This window comes from Rhodnius prolixus, unplaced genomic scaffold (genome assembly GCF_049639745.1).
Source record: "Rhodnius prolixus isolate KJV_2025 unplaced genomic scaffold, Rpr scaffold_1, whole genome shotgun sequence".
Classification (NCBI taxonomy): domain Eukaryota; kingdom Metazoa; phylum Arthropoda; class Insecta; order Hemiptera; family Reduviidae; genus Rhodnius; species Rhodnius prolixus.
In genome coordinates, this window is record NW_027411581.1 from 20,737,851 (window position 1) to 20,761,596 (window position 23,746).

Below are 23,746 nucleotides of genomic sequence, written 5' to 3' on the forward strand. Positions count from 1 at the left end.
GTTTTATGCTGATTATGGCACATTAAGAAGCTGAAACGTTTATAATGAAGCAGAGGATAGAAAAGTATTAACTGTCTTAATTTGGGTCATACAATATACGATTTATAAATCGATAGTAAAATAAATTATATTCAAATTATTAACGATAATTTATTATTACGTATAATTATTTTTTCTGTAGAAATAGTTGAAAAATAATAAACAAATAAAAAAAAAGTAAAAAATAAAACATCTTAACTGTTGATTTAACAGTTAACTTATCATCAAATTTTGTTGTCAAATGTTGAATTAGAGCATTTTATCCAGTTGTTAAAAAATAATAATAATAATAATAAAATAAAAATAAATTGTGCTATGTTAGGGACAGTAAAATGTAATGTATAATGAGACTCTTCCTCCTCACAGTGTAAGGACTAAGGAGTAGAGATTAATTTTAATCTTTAAAATGTTGAGACGGGCTGGAAATAAAACATTTGTGTACAACAATTAAACAAAACAACTACCGTAAGTCTAGGTCTGGACATTTCTTGGGAAAATTATTTGTAAATCCAAAATCTATGACACCAGTCAATTTCATTAAACAAGAAAAACCAATTAGAAAGTCATTTGACTGGGAGTTTTCTACTTGTTGAATTCATTTATTACTTAAACCTTAATTGTCAGAAAGATATCAAAGAATCAATTACTGTAAAGTGAGACATTTCCGTACAGTTTTCTCTAATTGAAGTTTTCACATAGCTGGGGGGGGCTCGAGTGGTAGCGGATTGTAAGAAGAGAAATCTGAGGACAACAAGCTTTATTGCTAGAGGAGACCGTTGCGTTAACATTTATTAAGGTTAGTTTGTAAAAAAAAAATTGCACATGCCGAAAATAAAATATTCGACGGTAAAGAAAGCACAAAAGTTTTAAAATGCACAATAACAGGGATGTAATAATAATTAATTCCTCTTAGTAGAAGTGCTGCAATACAAGAAGAAAAGAAGTATTGTAATCATCTCGAAATATCCGTTTTAATTCCAGAAATAAGAGGTTCCCTGCGTCTCAAAAGTTGGTTTTTAGAAAATGACTTTTAGAACAAAATATATCAAAAACGACTAACTGCAAAAAAGCTCAGACTTTATACTTCGATTTGATGCCACCAGGGAACCTGTCACTTACCAAACTAAAGCTTACAACCAGTAGAAACAGTTTACTAAAAGAGAATTTTTCAATTCTTGAAAGTTTTTTCAAAAATGGCTCAAACGATTCTATACTTGTATACATTTATCTAGGAAAAATTTGAAATTTAAAAACTCTTCTGAGAGAGGAGTTGAATAGACTTCACTTTATAAGTTCGTTTTAGTATAATGAACAGAATACAGATGAAATAAATATCTAAAAAAAATAACAAGAATCCAATCCTTACAAAAAAGAAGACAAATTTAAAACGCGAGATTTGATCAACTAGAAAACTTCACCAAAATTTCCAACTTTGTGCTCTATAAGCACAATAATCTAATATATACTGCAGTTGCATTGATTACAGTCACAATTTTAACAAAACCTAAGAGGCAATAAGAAGGAAAGAATAAATTTGGAAGATCAAAAGAGTTCAAATCTAATACTAAATCAAATCGAGTGTGCTAAAGCTTTATCACACTTTTTTGTTTTTTATTTCGATTATTATTAATACACTTATAATAAAAAGTACATTTTTTGAGCACAAATTAATTCCTTTGGGTATATTAATTAAACAAAATAAAGTAAACAAAAAGTTCTAAAAGATAGAAGATTTCTATCTCCTCCCACTCCTAATTATCAATGAAAAAATAAAGATAATTACATGTCTGGAACTATCGCACTATGTTTTTGTAGAAGATAGCTGATTTATGGATTTTTGAAAAAAAAATTCCAAAAATTTGTAAATCATCAACTAAAACAAGGGCACGAAAACAAGTATTGAACATGCATCCTTAGAACACTGGTTTTAGAGAATGATATCATCTCTTAAGAAACTATACGATATTAGAATTAGGAGTAGTAAGCTAACTAAATTAATGCTGCTTGAAAGAATAATAAAGGCGTTGTTTAAATATTAGAACTATTATATAAAACAATGGATTATGTGACTCTTTACAAAATTCCAGATGGTAATGAAAAATGTGATCCGAGTTTCATAAAGTAAATGTACTTAATCTTAAGAATATTTATCCGTCCACATTTACTCCAAAAATATACATTGTTTTAAATCAAATATACTTAAATTCTCAAAGAATTCTGTAATTTTTAGTAGCCATCATGCACTCATCATAGACAAATTTTATCAAATGGAATACTAAAATACTTGGTACAGAAACAATTTCAACGAAGATTGTAATTGTTTAGGACAGAATAGACTTCCCACAATATATATTTTAAAATTCAAATACATCTTTTAATCAGTTTTATTATCGCTAAGAACAGTTTAATCGAGAAAAGTTCCTATTAAAACAGTATAGAAATTTCTGACTGACGTTGTAATAATTTTGCTGAATTACTACACGAATCTTTAGGCAATATTTATTTTTTTACTATTTATGCGTTCCTTATTATTTATTTATTTTACGAAAAGATTTAAATAAAGTAATGATAAATAATTTAAACTTGTAATTCTTCATCAGATCATCAATCACTAATCTAAATTAAGAAATAACTTAAAAACCAGGGACAAGCAGTGCTTGCAATTAAAAAAAAATTATCTCGATGGACATCACATAAAGAAAATAGTATAATCTATGGTGAACATACCTCTAGTCATGGGATGATTCATTAGTATAGCTAAAGGGCACTCATCATCATCCAAAATGTATTCGCGATTGTTGATGGTGTTGTTGTTTGCGTGGCTATTTTCTTTCGGATCTTCTACACCCGTATTCACCTAAAAAGATAGAAAAAAGTAAGGCACTAATGTTTAAACAATAAAACTAAATAGGAATATGAATCAGTTAGTAGTGGATGGAACTTGTTCTAGTGAAGCTTATTTTCAGTTTTTGATAGAACCTTTCACTTTGCAGGGTATGCACAGACAATAAAACTTCACAGAAATCATTGGACGCCTAGCCTAAGACTTGGAGTAGATATTTCCAGTATAAATATCACAATATCTAAGCAAATAAAGTAAACATAACCTTTAGTAAGTTCTTGGTAAAACAAATATTGCTAGAATGTATTTAATGTCAATACAGTTATTGAATGTACTATTATAATGAAACAATTCTTTTCATTATATGGAAGAAACATTTAACGCTGCTACGTATTACTAAAAAAAATAATCTATTTTTATAATAACGTATGCTAAATAAAATATATTGCTGACATTATTTAAATATTTAAATATCTAATAATGCTAGTCAGCAACTCATTAATTTTAATAATTACAATAATATTTTCAGCGATAACATAGTTCAAGAGACCAAAACTCATAGATTTATAAAACTGGTTTAGATTTTATTCTCTATCATAATTTCTTTATTTTACTTAATATCAGGAAAATTTTTAAGAACGGTGACAGAAATATTGAGTGTTAATTTGAAACTTATTTTTAGGGAAGAGATTAGATAAATGGCTAGTGCTTTAGATTCCGGCCTGTTTTGAGTTTATCTATTTACAGCCTTTAAATTTGTTCACCCTAACTGTTTCTACAGCTCTTATTCCGATAATGAATAGTATTGTAATGAAGAATGCAGTCTTGAGGCCAGCACTAAGAAAGCTACAACTTAGCCCCAAATGAATTCAAATGCTAACGCCTCATAAGTAATTTAAAACTAATTCTTAACTTTAAATTTATTTCATTTTAATATGAGGACGAATTGTGACAGCATATTTAAATAACTTAATATTTCTTAGTCAAAACCTTTTTTCAAATTGCGCATTTTTATTCTTCCAGTCAATCTGTGACTTTGTTTGTGCTACCTGGACTAAAGATTAGCGAAGTTTGTTAAAAATTTACATATTCCATAGTACACCACTTTTGCTTAAATTCACTAAGAACTAAATTAATTTTTTTTTAACTTTTTCCTCCATTTTATCTTTCACAATATTTACACGAAATTCAGAAAACTCCCAACTTAAAATGTTTAGCTGTGATTAAGCAAACACTCAGAAACTTCAAAAATTGACCAATTACCAGAGCTGAGTGAGCTGTGTGTGAAAAAATATATTTCTAAAGTGCCACACCATTTTTATTTGGAAAAATATGTTTGTATAAAAGTTTTTCTTTATTTGTTTCCGCATCAACTGTGGTACATCATTAGCACCGGCACTGTATTTGACAAAAGGTTTGTTGACAATACATTCAGACGTTGATTTTATTGTAGGACCAGACGTTTTTATATTTATTTTTCACGACTTTTTTTTTATTAACACCTTCAACAGTCATGATTGAACCATATGCAGGTTTTACTAAGGACCAACTCTTTAAACATTTAAACAAATAACAATTTGTTAAGAGTACTGAGACAGCTACAATTTAAGCTTTCCACTTGCAAGAACTTCGTTACAAATACAATAAAATAATAAATTAGAAAGTTATTTGGAAGAAATTTTTAATTAAGCATTAGTTTCTCGTTCTGCAGCACAAATGCGTTTCATTTAATTTATTTTTCACAGATCCTTTCACGCTTGGATTTCAAAAACTAGTCTGAAAGTCGGGGCAATTTTTGATATTAAGCAGAAATGTGCGAATAAGATACTAGATTAGATTTTGTTTTTCGTTTTTTGCGATGGTTAGGATTTTTTCAAATCACCAAAACGTTGCTTTACATCATTACAACATTCTTTTTTCTCTTTCTCTCAAATAAAGTTATTTCAGGCTACTAAAAAGACTTGTTGTTAATTGAACTAAAAGAAATAATTATATGCTTTTCAAATAAGATTTTTGTTTACATTATTGAAATAGATATCTCACTTACAGTCAGTAGATTATATTATCGTCTTTTTTGATTGAGTCATGTAATTATTGAATAACATTTTGTATTTTACATGCAACATAAACCACTATTCTCAGTTAATTATGCTGATTTTGTAAATAAATATGTTAATAAGCAAATTTTTTATAAATTTCAATAATAATTGGAATATTCTTCTTTTTCTACGGCTCCTTAAAAGGACCAAGGGCCTCTACCGTTATTCTTTGCCATTCCTCCCTTTCCCAGGCATTCAAAGATGAATAAAATAACCTACAATACTTCTTCACCCATTCTAAATAAGTAGAAAATATCCGCATTAACAAAAATAAGGTGTGAACACCCTCACGGCCTTCGCCTTCCTATAATTGTTAGACAAATGACGTTCTAACTTCTTCTTTTTCAAACTACCACTTTTGAAACATAATAACTTATTTACTAACATTAAAAACTGCATAATGTAAATTCACATGTATTCCAAAAAAAAACAAACTTGTGTTTCGCAGAGAAATCTTAATTTTAAAACATTTTAAGTGATCGCCACGCACTTGCACGTACTAATAAGAAATAATTATGTTTTACAATGTCCCTTGAAAGGAATCTGATTTACCCATGATTGACAGCATCGGGTCCGCGAAATGCCAGCAATACGAGGGGGTACCCAAAAATAACCGGAATTGCGTTGCCGCGCATGGAGCTTATGTAGTACGCATTTCTGCCGCTAGACGTGTATAGCGCAATTCCTTGCCAGTTCAGTCCTGCCTGTGTTGTCTGCCTGGCTTGTTCTGTTCATCTGCAGTGATTGTTTTTACCAGCGCTGTTTTGTTCTTTTTTCGTTTTTTATGATGGCAAGTTTAAGTGAACAACGTGCAGCTCTGAAATTTTGTTTTCTACTCGGCAAAAATGCTGCTGAAAGTGATTTAATGTTGAAAACAGCTTAAAAAGATGACGCTATGGGAAAAACTCAAGTATACGAGTGGTTTACTCGGTTTAAAAATGGCGACATGTCGATTGATGACAAACCTCGTTCTGGACGTCCATCAACTGCCCGAATCGACGAAAATGTTGAAAAAATTCGAGAGCTGGTGTTCACAGACCGTCGACAGACAATTGATCAACTGTTCAGCGAATTTTAACGGAAGATTTGGGGATGAAAAGGGTTGCTGCCAAGTTTGTTCCTCGAGTTCTGACTGACAATCAAAAAGAACATCGAGTTGAAACATGTCGTGCTTTGAAACAACAGCTTGAAACTGATCCATACTTTCTGTCAAAGGTCATTACTGGTGATGAGTCATGGCGCTATGGTTATGACCCAGAAACAAAGCAACAGTCGAGCCAATGGAAGACGTCATCTTCACCCCGACCATAAAAATGTCGTCAAGTCAAGTCAAACATCAAAACAATGCTGATTTGCTTTTTTGATGCCAAAGGCGTAGTCCATTCAGAGTTTGTCCCCCCAGGTCAGACCGTCAATCAAACCTTGTATTTGGTAGTTTTGAAAAGATTGCGCAATAGTGTTCGCCAAAAAAGACCCGAATTGTGGCAAACAGGAGACTGGTTCTTCCACCACGACAATGCACCTGCACACACAGCCATCTCTGTTACACAGTTTTTGGCTAAAAATGGCATGGTTCCGCTGCCCCACGCACCTTACTCGCCTGACCTGGCTCCGTGCGACTTTTTCTTATTTCCACGCATGAAAAAGGGCATGAAAGGTCATCGATTTGACAACATTGAAGAGGTCAAGAAAAAAACGAAGAAGGAGCTGTCAGCCATTTCTAAAGATGACTACAAAAAATGTTTCGAACAGTGGAAGCACCGGTGGGACAAATGTATTAGTTGTAATGGAGAGTATTTTGAAGGGGATAAGGTTGTTCTGTAAAAAATTTGTAAATAAATAGCTTTTAAAAAATAATTCCGGTTTTTTTTGGGTACCCCCTCGTAGTTTACTGGGAACTTATTAGGCCAGTTAACTCTAGTCAAAATTATTCTATGAATACGAATAACAGAGAACAGTGGTAATTCTACTCCTCATTTATTGCTCTTTTTTAAACGGCACCCATAAAGTCGCGAAACAGCCATCATAATACAATAAATACCACAAATTATATTACCTTTCACTTGAAATGAACTAACTCCGAAAATATATATACTTTTTTTTTTGGTTAATATAAGGCTACAAAATTATTACATTATTATTCCATTCATTATTACATTTTCAAAATCAAAACCATGAAAATCTTATCAAAGTAATTTTATCAACACTTTATCAACCAGTATCTGGGCCACCATCTTTATTTCAAGATGGTAGAAACCAAAAACGTTAGAGGGTGCTCGAAATACTGTAGAATTTTTAATAAAAATATTAATTTAAATATTTAACTAGAAAAAAACCAAATGTAATAAACAATTTATTCTAAATTAAAAACCTCAACACAGATATGTCAATTTCAACAAAATGGCTTTTTTTAGAATACAAAAATCAACTATACAAATCACAGCCTCCTCAAAAAGAACCTGATATCTTTGCTTTATTATACGAGTACTTTGTCCTGAAGGTAAAAAGAGTATTTTGTTAATCATAACCAACCTGTATGACTTCCTGCAAGTTATATGATACTACTTATTGCTACATTTGTGCATTCATTTTCTGCATTCATACACTTCTGTAAAGGCTGTCTAGCTGGATTTGGCAATAAGATAATGTGCAATAATTACCACGAACATTCTTAGCCGAAGAAATTAAATTATAAAAACTATCACAGTAGGTACCATGGAAACAAAATTGCAGTTCAATTTGGAAGGTTTAAAATGAAATATTTCCAGTAAGTAATAAAATAAAATTGTTGCTAGTATATGTGTTTGAAATGTGACATGAACCATCCAACCAACCTAATAGAATCTCATAATGATGTGTGTTTATACCTGCACTAAGCAATAATGTTGGGGTTCCTCTTTATCTAGACCGTACTTCATAAGCATTTCTTTCACTACTTGGGCTGCAGTGTCGCCAATAGACAGGAGTAGTGTTTTGTATGGTACATCCTTACACAACGCTTCTCCGTATATTTTCAGAGTTCCACCAGTATCTGGACCACCATCTTTACTCCGAAATTGTTGCAATTTCCTTTCTAATTTTTGCTGTCTTCTTCTTCTCATAACAGCTTCAGGATTTGAAATCGATCTCGTAAAACTCGTTTCAGGAAGTTCTAATAAAAGAAAACAAGAAGGTGTTAATAGTAAATACAAACAATAAAAACATCTACATGTTAGTAAATATATTAAATATAACATTTCTATTCTAAGCAAGGTCCTAGAAACAAAAGTGGATTTTAGTTAGGCCACGGTTTCGCCCTGATAGGCACCATTCATCAATAATATAACGATTGTCTCTGAGAACTAGCTAAGAAAAAAAATTAAAATAAATAAAACCAATCTCAAATCTGAAGACAGGGAAATTTAGATATCACCAATAAAACTGTAGCAGAAAATTGCCTACAACTTCGAAACCGAACTACTCAATCTAAAAGCGAAAGATTATCTCTGAGCTAGTCAAATGTCAAACGAATAATTACATTTAATGTAGAAATTACAAACATATTATTTTATTTTAGGCCAGCACTCACAAATGTACAATAAGTATAGTTATAATACAATAAAGTATAATATACAATAAAAACTAGAATTCATAAATTTCTAGTTAATTTATTATTAAAAAATTAAAAAAGTTTTAAATTCTCTTAAAATCGAGGGGGAGCGACTGACCATACCAAAGCTACATGCAATAATTTATTAGCAATTCCCAGTGCTAACCGCTAACTCAAGAATGCAAAAAGACTGACGATCAGTGCTACACTTTTTTTGCCACTGATCCTAAGGCGCGCGTATGTGTAAAACATTGAACCGCATAATAAGATACACCTAAATAAGTTAATTTGAACTCCACTCAATTATCTGTGTAAGAATGGTTGATTTTGTTTCTAGTAACTCCAGGCCACGGTTTGTACAATAGATTGCCTATTGAGTTTTGTTTGTATTCATTTTAATTTTAATCCGATGAAAATATCTAAATATTCTATGCACTAAATGATTTTCCACGAAGAGGTGAAAATAAATTATAGAATATCTTCCTCGAATAATACATCTAACTTGAACTTTATCTGCAATTGCATACAATAATTTAGAAATCTATGTTTAATGGCTAACATTTTCCTGCTTTCTGCAGTTTTCCACAGCTAAAAGAAAAACTTCAAAAGTACAAGGAAAAGAGAAAGTATGGTGAATGGTGAAAGTTTCAGTTTTCTCCCAAACTCAGTATCCTAAACATGTTTTAATCTTACAACACCGTAACAGCGTCAACAGCTAATTTATTTCTTAAATATTACAAACAGAGTAGTTAGATTTACTCGACTATAATGCTACAAGATATTCTTTAAAACAAACAACTCCCCAAGGAACATTTAGAGAAAATGTTTACAAATACATCTAACACCAATAATAAAAGACCAAGATAAAGTTGAAATTATCTAATTTCTTTTTAGTATTTAAAATAGAATGATTTACATTTTTATCCGATATAGAAAGAGCAACCGCTTAGGACAGATGTCACAGAAATAAACACATCCTTTTCATTTTGATTGGCCACAATATTTATTAATATAAATACCCCTTTACTGGGGCAGATGTAGGTGAAGTGGTTATGAAGCTTGAATTTGTCAAATCCCCATCTGAATGTAGCTGCAGCACTTATGTCATTAGAAGAGTACATCGTTGACTTAATCGATCGAAGCAAGACCGGTTTTCGGATTTTTATCCACAATTAAAAGTTGATTCATCAGTTTAGTGTCAAGAATTTGATTCCCATTTATATTGGTGTCATCCATTAAACTGGCTGATTGAATGAAGAAGCGTAATGATGTGTAAATTTGTTACTTAAAATTTTAGTAAAAATAGAAAAATAAAGTTAATGAAAACTACCATTTAACTTTCAAATTATTTTCCATACATACTATGCAACCAATCTCAGTCAGTAAATGAAGTTGATGGTACAACAAAGTGGAAGTCAAATTCTTAACACCAAACTGATGAATCAACTTCTAATGGTGGATGAAAAACAAAACCGGTCAGATACATAAAGAACTTGCTCGCTACGCAAATAAAATCAACTATACATTCAAAAAAATGCAGACCCAAACACATTTTAAAAAGTATTTCTTTAATGAAGTTTCAGGCATTCTTTGAATTACATCACTGAATTAATGTTTATAGTAAATGGAGCTAAATAAAACGGCTGACAAAAAAAAGGTTCAGTTATTGTATATTCAAAGTATTACTTTAAATATGCCTAAAAATAGCTAAGGGAACTTTTATAAAATGGTAATTCAAGAACACAAAAGATCAGTAAACTGTAATTATAGAAAACTGATATAAAATTTAAAACTGATATCTCTATTTACCAGTATACAACTTTTCTGCAACCCCAGCATCATTTTCATCATTAGCAATTCCACCACTACTCTTCATTCTATTTAATTTTTCTTGTTTTTTCAGTTGCTTTTTTTCTCTTTTAGATAATTTTCTCCTAAAGCTGGAACCTCCTTCCTGAAAAGTTCCTTCTGGCATCTAAAAAAAAATAAATAAAACTAATGATTAAATTACAACTCAGGTTTTCTCACAATCAGTTAATAGTAACTAATATTTTTTAAAAATAATAATAATGATAAAATGAAAAATACATTATTAGTTTAGATTAAAAAGACAAAAATCTGTTACTCACAATATTTAAATTCCTCAGCAAGCAAATTGACAAATTAAAAATTAAGATAAAATCCATTTTCATTTTGAAAGAATTGATTTTCAAAATTACTTAAAATCAAAATATTTCATTTAGAAAACCTCCTGCTTTTTCTTGTTTAATGTTAATATGAAAAATAAACCCAAGTTAGCTTTCTAAGAAAAGTGTAGAGATAACTTTTTCACAGAAAGGCGGGTATGTATTAAAGTGAAGAAAATCATGAATAGATTCAAAGGGCCGATAAATAACAATGAATCTATGATTACATTCTTCAGCATATCTAACCGACAATCTGTATGGGATAAGAGAGCAATAACTTAACCTTACCTTTAAGTTTTGGAGTTAGGCTCCATCTTTTCATTTTAAATTCTGTCGAGAACTCTTATTATTTATTTGGTTAAAAGTAATATTAATGACAATTTAAATTATTAATTTTGTATAGGAATTTCCATTTTTCCTAAAATAGTAGCATGATATTTTTAACGAATTGTTAAAAATAAATTACTAAATTCAACCAATAATTTTATCCTTTAAATTTATTTATTTATGTATTTCTTACTATAAAATAAATAAATAAATATATATATATATATATATATTCCATAAATGAACTTCAAGCAAAGTACTAAATAAGTATTTGACGATTTATTATTTTCATCTAAACATAGTGCAGCTTTTATCCGATAGATAGAACCAACGTTAAGACAATGTAGCCACTATTTAATAAAATTGCTAAGGGTCATTCATATCTTCATTCTTTTTAGCTATCTTTTACTTCCAACAACTCTTACAATTTTATTTTTTAGTTTTGATTACTTAATTAATTATTAAAAATTAATAAAAACTAAAACTTACATTAGTTTTGTCATCTATCCTCCTTAAAAGGAATCTTCCTTCTCGGTCATCTTTATGCCAATTTAATTGCACTAGAAGTGGTTTTTCTTCAGGTTCTAATCTCCTCTCGTCTTTAACAATTTAAAACAAAATTTAATTAAACACAATTTATTAAAATATAAAATATTTTAAAACCTTTAAATCTTATTAAAAAATAAAAATGTACGGTGGGGAACGAAGGATATTAAACATAACATGTTCAATCCTCAGAAACCACCATTAATATTAATTTAGGAACATTGCCACATGAGAGACAAATTTTGATCATTTATGTATCTTTTAATAAAAGTCAAAATCTTTGTTCCAGCGTACTAGTATCGAACCCAAACATCCCAGTTACGAAGCCCTTATGCTAACCACTTGTATAACCCAGCTACCCTAGAGGCATTGATGAGATCCTGTTCTAAATGATAAGTGCATTGAAAATTAAGAAGTAAAAACTTTCAAATACTTCTTTTTTTTAAATAAAAGCTATCTCTTGAAAGCGCTAGGTACGCATTGTAAAGTTTATATTTTTTAATTTTTTAGAATTTAAAAGATAAGATAGTTAGTTGTTCATGAAACATTCTGAAAAGTGGGTAGTTAGTTTTTGTTTTTTCAAAATGAAAGTTTAATGTTAATATTGACATATGACAAGAAAATTAATGACATTTATAATCTAGATTAGAGTTTATAAGAACTTTGCATTTTATAAATGTTTAATACAGTTTAAAATAGCAAATATTTCTAAGTTCTAATCATCTAGTATCTGCTTGCGGTTATTACATAAAATGTGAGATATTTTTTTATTAATATTCAGTTTTTATAAAGAAATTACTTATTAAATAAAAGTGACCATTTTAAGAAATGTTAAGAGATCGATTAGTACATATTTTTGACTTTACCTCCATTTTCGTGAATTTCATAAAGTGCATATTCAGGTATTGAAAGCATTCTCATGTCAGGTCGAAACTTTTCGATTAGTGTCTCAATGACAACTTGGGCTGTAGCGTCGGAAGCCACTCTTATACATTTGGTTGCTACTTTTTGGCCAGAATCTTGAAAGTAAAATCTCATTACTCCATGGAACTCTAAATCCTGAAACAATAAATTCACTTATATTAGTTAATTTTTAGCACTAATTTCCTTAATTAAAACAATAACTTGAAAAAACTTCAATGTCTATGATTAATATACTATAACAAACACAAACAATTTGATTAAGATGTTTTGTATTTAAAAATGGTGTGATAAAATTTGACACAATGAAACAAACTTTTTGGAAATTCTGTGGGCGCATCTACTTCAAGGTCATTAGCGGCCCATTATCATTATACTCTTTTACGGCCGTAGTCACTCGAGCTAGGATGGCTCTCTGCCTACTCGTAGCATCCACTTCTATTATCTTGTTCAGCAAGAAACAGGGAGCCCTTGTCACCAGGCTAATCCCTCATTATCGTGGAATATAGAATATTATTCGTGCCATCCCTTATCTTCTTAGGAGTTAATATTGGTATTTTATTTAATCTGATTCACAAAAGATACTTATCAAGTGAAAATCAGATCAGGTTATATTGGCAGTCAACGTTCAGCCGTGGTACTGTTAGCTTCATGAAGAAAACTCCCTTATCTTTAGAACTCGCGAAGTTTGCTTTATCTTAGAGATACTCAAAGACTGTTCTGTGGTACATTGTGATTCGGTGAAACCATCACTTACCTCCCGGTAAAATAATAAATATTTAGTACAAATGTAGTAAAATTATAGCACAAACTATAGAGGGAGGGAATATCGGTTATCTGTCCTTCTTCACATTTACCATCAGAGTTCAAATTTACGCTTTCTACTGTTTCTATCAAACTTGTTTCATGTTGAATGATATGATTAGGAGAAAGTACAGGTTTCTCAGCATTTTTGTTACATAGTTCAGAAGAAGAAATTTATCAAATCGTAAAAAGAATTCAAGACCGCAGTCTTCGATTCGCGGACAGAGATTTCTGTTGAAAAAGAATATTCTGCGATTAAAAAAAAATTAATAATGACTGCTCTTGAATAGGGTTATTTAGATTAAATAATTATAAAATAATGAAACGCGACAGTTAAATCCTGAATTATTTTTTGGTAAATGTAAAGATTTAAAATGATCTAGATTAAAGAGACTAAATTAAGATCAATAAGTTTCTGGCGAGTTGAAAAAAAATCTCTGAAGGAAATTTATTAAAGAAGAACAACAAAAAATAAAAATACATTTTCTGTTTAAAAGAAGTAACAGCGTACTCCTAAAATTGTATTAACTTCATATTATTTCTCACAATAGTTTGAAAACAACCAAACTAGTTCGACAAATACTAACTATCACTTCAGATAACAAAATTTAAAATATAACACTCTATAAACTGAAGTATCAAATGAATAATAAAAAATGAACGGGTACATCGTTTAATAAAGTTAAGAATAACATTGGGGCATGACAATGCTGAAGTGAACAGTAAAGGTAGACTAGTCTTTTTCAAAATTTATACGACAATATCTTATCTAAAAGAGTCAGGAAAGTATAAGTTAGTTTTCCCTACTTTTAGGACATCACATTCCCCAAAGGTGCAGTAACTAGAAAGCAACTCATGTAGCCAGTATTATTCTAGGTAACACTTCCAATAAAGGAAATGGAAGAATGTTCAAGGGTCCAGGACGAAAACTCCTGATAAAAGTGGAAAGTGGGGTTTAACATAGCAGTTAATTCACGTTTAGCTCGCGTGCATGCACTTGGATTGAAGCTTGCTGCTTTTAAGACATGAATCCAATTGTTGAAAGATGAAATATTATTTCAACCTTTATGCAAAACTATGCAACAGCTTATCCGGATTTGTTGGAGTTTTTACTTAGTAATGTTGCATGATGCAAAGAGTGATCTTTTGGCCTCCATCACTTGAACCGCCATTTTTTTAGAAACATCAGTGTCTTGCCGACCTCTACCATAATTGCAGCTATTTGTATGATTATTTATGGGGGGAAAATATTAACGCGATTCACTTCGTTGGTAGACGTCAAAATTATTTCTTGAATAGCAGAGCAAATAACGGTTAAGCTTACTATGCCTAAAAAATTGGCAATAAGCCCTGAAAATGACCTAAACCCTAGGTCGAATGCTCGGCAAAAATACAATCACTGACATTGTCATTATTCTTTCTTCCCTCTAGATTAATGGATCAGTCACCAAAAACAATTAACAAATATTTTTAATAATAGCCCAGTAATGAAGTTGCAGTAATAAACTTAAAGTAATTTAAGTAAATTTAAGCCCAAAAAACATTTTAATAAATAATCTAAAACAATAAAAATTTTAATAACTACTCGAGCATTCCAATCCAGACTGTAGACTGTAGAGATTAAATTGAAGCGGTCGCCACTCAGCGACCTGGCCAATCCTGTGTTAGTTTTTTTTGTTTTTTAATATCCAAATCCATGGCCTTTATGCTTGATGGCTTCTCAATAACAACATTGTCACGGAAGCGGTTGATTAATGAAAAAGTTCGACCTTTAAACCGCAAGTTCGAATGGCGACCAGTAAGTGCATTGATATTGCTTCTGAAAAGATGTCACCAAAAAAAAAAACCTTTCCCACGTGTTTTGAAATGTTTGTATCCAAAAATAGCTTCGATAAGAAAAGAAAAGCAAAATCGAAAATCTGTATAAAGTTTGAAAATAATTTCCCCTACAAAGTAATAAAAGAAGATAAAAACAGTGAAAAGATCCAGTCATAAGTTCAGAATGGAACAAAACGTGAAATCAATACAGCAATGAGAGCCTTTTTTAAAACCGAAATAAATCTAGAGAAAGCCAGAAATAAAGTAAAAAGTAATTAGTGGAGAAAACCACAGCTCCCTGCCAACTCTTGCTCTGTAACTAAGAAGGTCTACCAATTAAACCATATTTTTAAAAAAATTCTCACGAGGAAATCATAAAGGATTCGGCGCCTGTTTTATTCTGGACTTTTCCTCTGTAATTAGACAGCGTAAATTAACGGAAATCTTTTTTTTATTTTCTTAGAATATCGTAAAAACAAATCAACAGATACTGTTTTGCATTATTTTCGAAACTATGAAAAAAATGGATCTTTCAGAAAATAATTATGTTCAAAGCAAACATGTAATGCTTTTCCGATGAAAGCACAATTCTAAAATTTAGTAACGATAAATATAAGATGAAAAAGTTTATAAGTCATAAGATTAGAAAGCAATATCGGCCAAGTTTCGCTATGATCTGACTCTTTTGTTAGAAGCTAGACAGATTTAAGAGGATTTGGAGGTTTGCCAGTCAGGAGACATTATAACTGCACGTGGACGGATATTCCATGCAGGCTGGTCTATTTAATAATGTCTCGCCTCAATAAATAGTAAAACATAATTTTAGAAGGGCAGAGCTAAAAAAAACAAAAATGTGAATGAAATAGAGTGAAAGTCAAGGAAAGAGCCTCTTTAAAAATAAAATAACTGATACTAGTAGAGGACTCATTCATTGACCGTATTCTCTGGTAGACTTTACAAGCAAGTGATTTATTCCTACACCCGAATTTCAAGACAGCTGTGTAGTTCAATACGCTTTTTGAATCTCAGAAATTAACGTATAAAAATCTTTTCCCTATTAGCTTGTTTCATACTTCTTGGCCGCAAATCTACGCACTGCATTCGCTGTACATCTTATTTGTTGTTAGAGTCTGCCCACCTATTGGGCTTAGTACTATCTCACCATGCCGTGCTTGAGAAAGCAGAAATCATTCGAGTCAAAAAAAAAAAAAAGACTCAGGCTACCTTGAAACAAAGCAGAGCCTTTAATTACTCAAAAGATTTCTAAATTTCTAAAACAAGGAAGAAGAAAAATGCAAAACAAGGCAAAAGTACAAGTTGCAAAGCTCGATGAAGTTATCCAGAGTAATTGGATTCACAATTTATACTTTTCGTTATTAGCTCACCCTGATCACATATTCCAGTACAACTGTTAAAAATTTACAGAAGAACTTAATGAAGGGTACCAAAAGTATTTCCCGAAACATACTGCAACAATAAAACGAGTGTTTTTGTAATAAAGACTTCGGCCATTAAGATTCTTTCCCTTGTAAAATGAAACCTGTAAAATTATTAACCGAATTTGTATTTTATTTATTTTTCTTAAATTGAAAATTATTTTAATTATGAAAAATCAAAGAGTATTTTCAATTAATTCCGCGAACTAATTAACGACGTGCATGTTCTTGTAATGCTGTAAATCATCCAATAATTTGTTTGCCTAATTAGGATAATTTAAAAATGAAAAGTACAATTTCATAAGAGATGTTTAACTCGTATCATTAGTATTAAAACTCTCCAATAGGACAGATGTTTAAGGGTTGATCGACACGAATTGCATGGAAAAGCGTAATGTTCAAGAACATCCAACTTTGAACATTTCTATAAAAGATAAAATTCCTAAATTTTCTTAAAAATATAAGGCATAACCTTATCTATAGTCTTATAATTTCTTACAAAACAGATTTTATAAATGTCGAGGAAAACGTTGCCAAAAATAGGAAAAAACGATATTTTCAGAAATGGTTCTTCTTCTTCTTCTTGTAAACAACTTAAGAAGCTCCTAGAAAGAGAAAAGCTGGATTCAAATCCAGGATCACTCTGTTATGAAATAAAAAAATGTTAGTTTAATCAAACTTACAAAAAAAAAAATGTTGAAAAGTTGGAAGTTATTTCATTAAACTTTTTTAATCTTCAGAAACAAGCGGAAAGATGTCGCAGGAAAACTCCAGCATTAGAATATTATGGAAAAATATGCGGAATACTTTCTGGTAAAGGTAATATTGGAGAGTATTTTTAAAATAAACTGAATTAACAATTTAAAAAACCAAAATAATGAGGTGAGTTACTCCTATTTTAGACTGAATAATTATATTAATGTAAATATCGATGTACTTCATTATGGTGATCAGTATGATATTATGCAGATTAGTGTATATAAAATGGCCGGAGGACCTTCATGAATAATCCCTAACTTATTATACAAAACAACAGATTATTGAAGATTGCATAAAGAAGGAGGAATACATGAACAACATTTTGGGTCGAATATTAGAGCATATATGTACATAACTTTAACTCCAGTTAGAGCACGGATTTTTATCTTCTACAATTACAAATTAGAAATACAGTCGCATCCTACATTGTCAAAGCGGCCTATGGAAGGAATGTTAACTTCGGTTTGGATCATGGAAACAATACTTGGACAAAGACCACGCAATTATGACGCAGAATTTGATTGATGTTCTGCACTGTATTAAGTAAGAATACTGGTGATTTTTAATCGTCTCTTTCTAGGTAAACACTGCTTGTTTAGAGTTCAAAAATACCCTAAACAAATTAGTGCGCGTCACAGCGATAATATTTACAATCGACTGTGAAATGTTTTAAATAACAAGTTTTTTTCTTTTCTTTCTCTCGTGTCACATTTTCGATATCCATATAAATCGATATGCTACACATAGTATATAAGTCGATATCAAATATCTTATGTATCCTTATGTTTCATCAGAGAAAGTTTCAAGAGAAATTCAAGTGACTTTCAATGGTAAAATGAATTAAAATTAGCCAATATGAGCAAACTTTATAAACATTGGTTATCCTGACGAATCTTACATCTGGTACTCACAGCTGATTTAATATCTACAAGACACTGGTTAAAATATTTTGCTATCGGTGATTCTTAAAATATTTTTTCAACATATAATTTATATATTATATAAGTTACTTCACTGAAGAAAATATTTTTGTGATGGCAAATCAAACTCAAGGCATTCAACAGCTGTTGGCAGCCGAGAAACGCGCTGCTGATAAAGTAGCGGAAGCAAAGAAACGTAAGCATTTAGTCTTGTAACTTGTATTTTTTCATTTGCAAATTGTGCAGTCCCAATTTTAGAATTTATAATGAACTGAAATATCAGCATGTGCATGCAGTAAAGGCGAACATCGGACCAATCAGACACAAACTGTTACGTCAGCATTCCTTTTTATATTTTTTCGATTTTTTTTTTTCTCCAAAATATTCGTTTTTAGATCCAAAAATTGCAGATCTTTCAAATTTGATATTTAGTATCGTTCTACTATCGACCAACTAGTAGCTTTTGGACAAACGATCTAGAAGTGCTGTTCATTTGAATAATTATTTTTAATTCACAATTTTAAACTTAAATGATAAATAGACGAGGAGAAAAACGTATAAATAAAAGTTTATTTGTTAAACATCCGGGTTGAAAAATATAAGATGAATCCAGATGCAGTTCGTTACTGTTTAACGCAGTTAGGTTTTTTATTTTATTTTTTGTTATTTCCTCTTTCCATGGCAGTACAAAAACAAAATCCGGTTTCTCTGAATTTGATGGAGTGTCCACACTAATTATTTGCATTTATCGCTTGGTTTTTTACTTCAAACTTTTTCAGTAAACATTGTTTGGAGGGTGAAGGCCCTCTTTTACAAAACTTTTACAAAAATTAAAATCCGGAAGGAATTAGAACAAGTTAGTAATCTCGCTTAAAAGTATATAATTTCATTTTAAAGAATCAGAATCTGTTCTAATCTCTTTCTTCTTCTGAAAACTAGATTAAACTTTTTCTTTTCATTATCTATAAATCTATAAACTTCTATATTAAAGCTCCATGTACAATGATTGCTTCATAATTAATCGAATACTTCTGAAATTTGCCAAAAGAGAGCAAATCGTTGAGTTATTCTTTGAGTTATTTATTTATTTATTTATTTTTAATTCATAATTTTAAACTTAAATGATAAATAAACGAGGAGAAAAACGTATAAATAAAAGTTGCTCACTTTTACCATTTAAATTTCTATGAACACGCAAGTTGAATGATTGCAATTTACATTCATTTTATTTACGCCAAAAGGAGGTGATCATAACCTCAAAATTAAATCTTTTATTTTACTAAAAATGTTGGGAATGGCGAACATATTTCATTTTCACTCATATCATGGTATTTTAATACCGTGGCGTCAAGTCATGTTGTATTTTTATGCTTTTATAATTATAGATATAGGTATTTTAATGTTAGGCGCCACGGTAGCCGAGCGGATAGAGGCGAAGCCTGCAAAGCTAATGTATTTATTGTGGTACTGGGTTCGATTCCCGGTCTAGGCCTTGGATTTTGTTTAATGTTTAATATGAGAATTTTATAGTAAAGTATGTTTGCTAATTGCCTTCGCCCATCACACCTAATTGGCAGTTGGATGTACAGCCCGCCTGAAAAAATAGGCATTACTTTATTTTATATTTTCATGTAATACAGGAGTAATTACAGCTGCATATATTAAGTTAATTTCTTTCTGTTGTGATTGCGAAGGTAAAGTTCGCCGTTTGAAACAAGCTAGAGAGCAAGCTAACGAAGAAATTGAAAAATATAAGCAAGAGAGGGAAAAACAATTTCGTGAATTCGAAGCAAAGGTAACTAACGGAAACCAAAAACACATTTCTATTAATACAATAAGAAGTCAGGAGTTAAATCTAATTATGTTTTATACAGCATTTAGAATCACGCGAAGATGTCGCTGCAAAAATCGAGGCGGCTACCCGTCAAAAAATCGAAGAACTAACCGAAGCAGTGAATGCAAACAAAGAATTGGTAAAATTTTTATGCTCATAAATCGTTTGTAATTGTTTTCTCGGAGCAGGTTTTAGTGGTACTTATCTCGTGTAAGTAAGAGAGCCATAGTTCCGAGAACCTGCGTCCAAGTATTTGTCTGGAAAAATATCAAAAGTAAAAAAGCTCATTTTGGTTGCAAAGCTGGGGCTAACCAAACACAGCATCATCCACAAACTTGACAGGGATGATGTAAAATTTATGATGAGTAAAACACTGCTACACCTCACGGGGGAATTCGCAATATAGAGTTTGCCACTTATGGAGGAATCCTGACACCTAGCGAGGATTCCATTAACTTGACACTCCGAAGTATGAATTATGACAATGCATACATCCACCACACCAAAAACTGTGCCAAAAAAGGATGCATTATTTAAAAATATACTTGATGAGTTCTGGGTCCAGTAGATTAATCTGAATTCTATTTGTGCACTCAATTCACTTCCTTAAATGCATTTCTCTTCACTCGTGGGGCTCCACAAAGATCTACAGCTTAATTTGGACCGCCTTATTCGACTGGGTGGCAAATCTTGAAGAAAGTGCACAAATTCTGCTTGTATCTTTCACCATTGCAATAAGTCAGATTTGGTACAGCCGTTTTAAAGGCAACTTTAGCCTTTTTTAATGGTATCAGTGCTTACACTATTAACCAATCAACAACTAACTGTATGTGTGTTTAGCAATAACTGGCTGGTAGGTTTTAAATATTGTATTGTTTAATAAATTCTACCAAAGACGAATACACATAGATATTATTTGAGATATTATCTCCTTAAAATAGAGGGGAACAGTACAATATCTTGAGATTTCGTTAAAAAACTTTTCCCTTTATTTACTATAATTAGGGCAAACCATAACTACGTGTTCAAAATCCTCCGTTTCATTACATCTCCTACACAGAGGAGAGGCCAATTTACCTATTCTAAACAAATATGACCTACAAATACCATGGTTTGCTCGCATTCTATTTATTATGGTAACAATTCTTTTACCAAAATAACCAACTTTAAACCATACTTTATGGTTAACCTGTGGTACCATTGTTTTATAAAATAAGCCTTTAGCCTTAATCCTATAGATCCTGAGTGTTCTTTCCAACGCCTCCACAAACATATTGATGTCCTAAATGGACGGATTCTTTGAAACGTTGGTATTCATTTGTACTTCGTATGAAGCAAACAGAATTTCCCATGCTTCTTTCCGCTTTCAGTACGGTTATTGTTGGTTTATTTTAAGGTTTTTTTTTGAAAAAATTGCAATGGAAGCAAAGTAAATGATAACTGAAGAAGTTATAACTGAAGAAGATATAAATGTCCAAACTTCAATGAAAAAAATAAGAGAAAAGTCCGATTGGCAGCTAGGACCACTATTTAATAAATATCCAACCCGACCTCAGCATGCACGGTCACAATGCTAAAACTAAGACGTAGCTATCGTTTGCCACAACACCATGTGACGCTTGAGGCATCCATTTTCAAAATGAACTTAGTCCAAACGATCTAATTTTCGGGGAATGAAGAGAAACCTGGCGATGATTACTTTCTTGGTCTAAATATTTTCTTATACGCTAGTTTCAGCAAAGAGTTCCCTTTAATACAACAGGAATATCCTGAAAAAGTTTCAGTTCTACTACGATAATATTAAAGAAAATATCTAAGGCTTTTTTCTTGGATAAGGATCCTCTTGGTATTGCAACGACTGCATTTTTAATCGTTTTGAAGATGTACACAGTTTTCAAAAATTAATATTTTTAGGAAAGAGGCATATTTATATAAATATCAGGTTAGGCACCGTCAGGCACAACTACAATTACATAAATTTCAGACATGAAACCTTTCTTAGGCGCAGGCTACAATTTCATAAAGCTTGCAACGCCATCTTTTGAGAAAGGACTGGCACATCTGGCTCTAGGCGCAGCTAGTAGCATCTTCTGTACCAAACAATATTCCGAGTCAGTTAAAAAAACGTTCTGACTAGAGTATAGAGAAGGATGAATAGAGATGGTTCTGGAGTTCTGGAACATTCTAACGGGTGTATAAAGAGAAGAAATAGGCCAAATTGAGCCCTAGTCCAGGTTATAAACAGTACTGTATAGTTCTAAATTGAAATGGTGACCTGACAAAACTTTTATAAATTCGTTCTGTACTTTGTATCGATGTATTATTGCGCTCATTTATTGAAATGAGTATAAGAAACGTCTGGCGTACTTTATAAAAGCAGAACCCAGTTCTTAACTAGCAGAGTTCACAATTGAAAACATAATATCATGTAATCTGATGATTGTTTTAATGATTTATACACGTAATCCCACAAATATCAGTCAATATCTTCTATATTTATTTTGTTCTTTCGTTAAAATTTATTTGCATAATTAATTTTAATGAACTAAGCAATAATAAAAGTGCATAAAATTTCAGGTGATACAGAAAATATTGGAATTAGTTTACGATATAAAACCAGAGCTACACAGGAATTACCGATTAAAGTGAATGGTCGGTCCTTCAAGTATTTTTATTACCATTAGTTTGACTTTGGATTTTCCTAACTTTATCTACGCTAACTGCATTTTTTCTTCATTTTTTTCACAAAGAGAAACAAAAATAAAGAACATTATGCAAAAATAGACCAATGAAGTTTACTAAATATAAGTTAATTTCTACAAAATAATATTGTAAACAAATTTGGGGATTCCACAGTAAAATCAAAATTATTGGTCTGGCAGTCACCTGCCCTTTCGAACTAAAATTCTCACGGTTCCCACTCTTTAGATTGCATTTTAATTAATTTTGAAAGTCACACCGCGCTAGCTGCACTATTAGTAATAATGACTATAATTATCACTGCTACATACGCACTAACTAAGAGGAGAAGTTACTGAGCGATAACGCTCCCCAAGTCGTTTTTAGGAATAACATCTCTCTTCAGAAGTGAGAAAATCGCGAGGCCATTGACGTTATAGGTTGATCTCGTAGGTGATGTGATGATAAATGGCGGACAAGAGGATTGGAATGAAACTGTAAGTACTGATGAAAGTTTTTGATAGCGAGTACGAGCAACTTGACACTAGAGAAATTTCTAACTTGCTAAGATTTGAAACATAAAATAGAGCGCTAACGATAGTGCGGAGTATTTTAGACTGTAGAAATTGAATTCTTTGATTGGAGCGTTTTGTTGAATACCGCAGTTCCATACCGTTGGGTTTTAGTATAGAAGTATAAAAACCAGTCGTTAGTTATTAAGTGAAAGATTAGATCGTTGGTATAGTAGTCTTTTAAGTAGTTGATAACGCCTGTTTAACTTCAGTTCGTTTAAGTCGTGTTCTAAGTCAAACTTTTGTCTAAATACAGTGCACTAGATAATGGAGAATTTTGGCAGGAGGAATAGGAATTGAGTCATAGTAGACTGAGGAAGGGTGATGAGGCGGTGTGGAAGTGATATTTCGTTTCATTTATCTTGATTTTCCAAT

General features: G+C 31.3%; 2 protein-coding genes across 12 annotated transcripts in view; one reads left to right on the forward strand and one right to left on the reverse strand.

The window, feature by feature from the left end:
• cno (adherens junction formation factor afadin) overlaps window positions 1-23,746 on the reverse strand; it is a 382,542-nt gene that overhangs the window by 196,274 nt on the left and 162,522 nt on the right. For all 11 annotated transcript variants that reach the window (XM_074115014.1, XM_074115007.1, XM_074115023.1 and 8 more), the window contains exons 3-7: window positions 12,495-12,687; window positions 11,572-11,681; window positions 10,379-10,544; window positions 7,848-8,131; window positions 2,767-2,896 (exon numbers count right to left, since the gene is read on the reverse strand). In XM_074115014.1, the coding sequence (XP_073971115.1) occupies window positions 2,767-2,896; window positions 7,848-8,131; window positions 10,379-10,544; window positions 11,572-11,681; window positions 12,495-12,687 (883 nt within the window). The remainder of the gene's footprint in view (window positions 1-2,766; window positions 2,897-7,847; window positions 8,132-10,378; window positions 10,545-11,571; window positions 11,682-12,494; window positions 12,688-23,746) is intronic.
• Window positions 17,582-22,905, forward strand: LOC141447495 (V-type proton ATPase subunit G-like). Its single transcript, XM_074115115.1, has 5 exons — window positions 17,582-17,909; window positions 18,161-18,482; window positions 19,981-20,081; window positions 20,161-20,259; window positions 22,698-22,905. The coding sequence occupies exons 2-5, from the start codon at window positions 18,401-18,403 to the stop codon at window positions 22,767-22,769; spliced, it is 354 nt and encodes a 117-aa protein (XP_073971216.1). The 5' UTR covers window positions 17,582-17,909; window positions 18,161-18,400; the 3' UTR covers window positions 22,770-22,905.

Excerpts from the sequence above, each read along its gene's own strand:
- LOC141447495 (XM_074115115.1), top strand. The coding sequence starts at position 18,401 with ATGGCAAATCAAACTCAAGGCATTCAACAGCTGTTGGCAGCCGAGAAA. Across the intron at positions 18,483-19,980 it reads AGTAGCGGAAGCAAAGAAAC|GTAAAGTTCGCCGTTTGAAA; the intron begins GTAAGCATTTAG and ends GTGATTGCGAAG. Across the intron at positions 20,260-22,697 it reads TGAATGCAAACAAAGAATTG|GTGATACAGAAAATATTGGA; the intron begins GTAAAATTTTTA and ends ATAAAATTTCAG.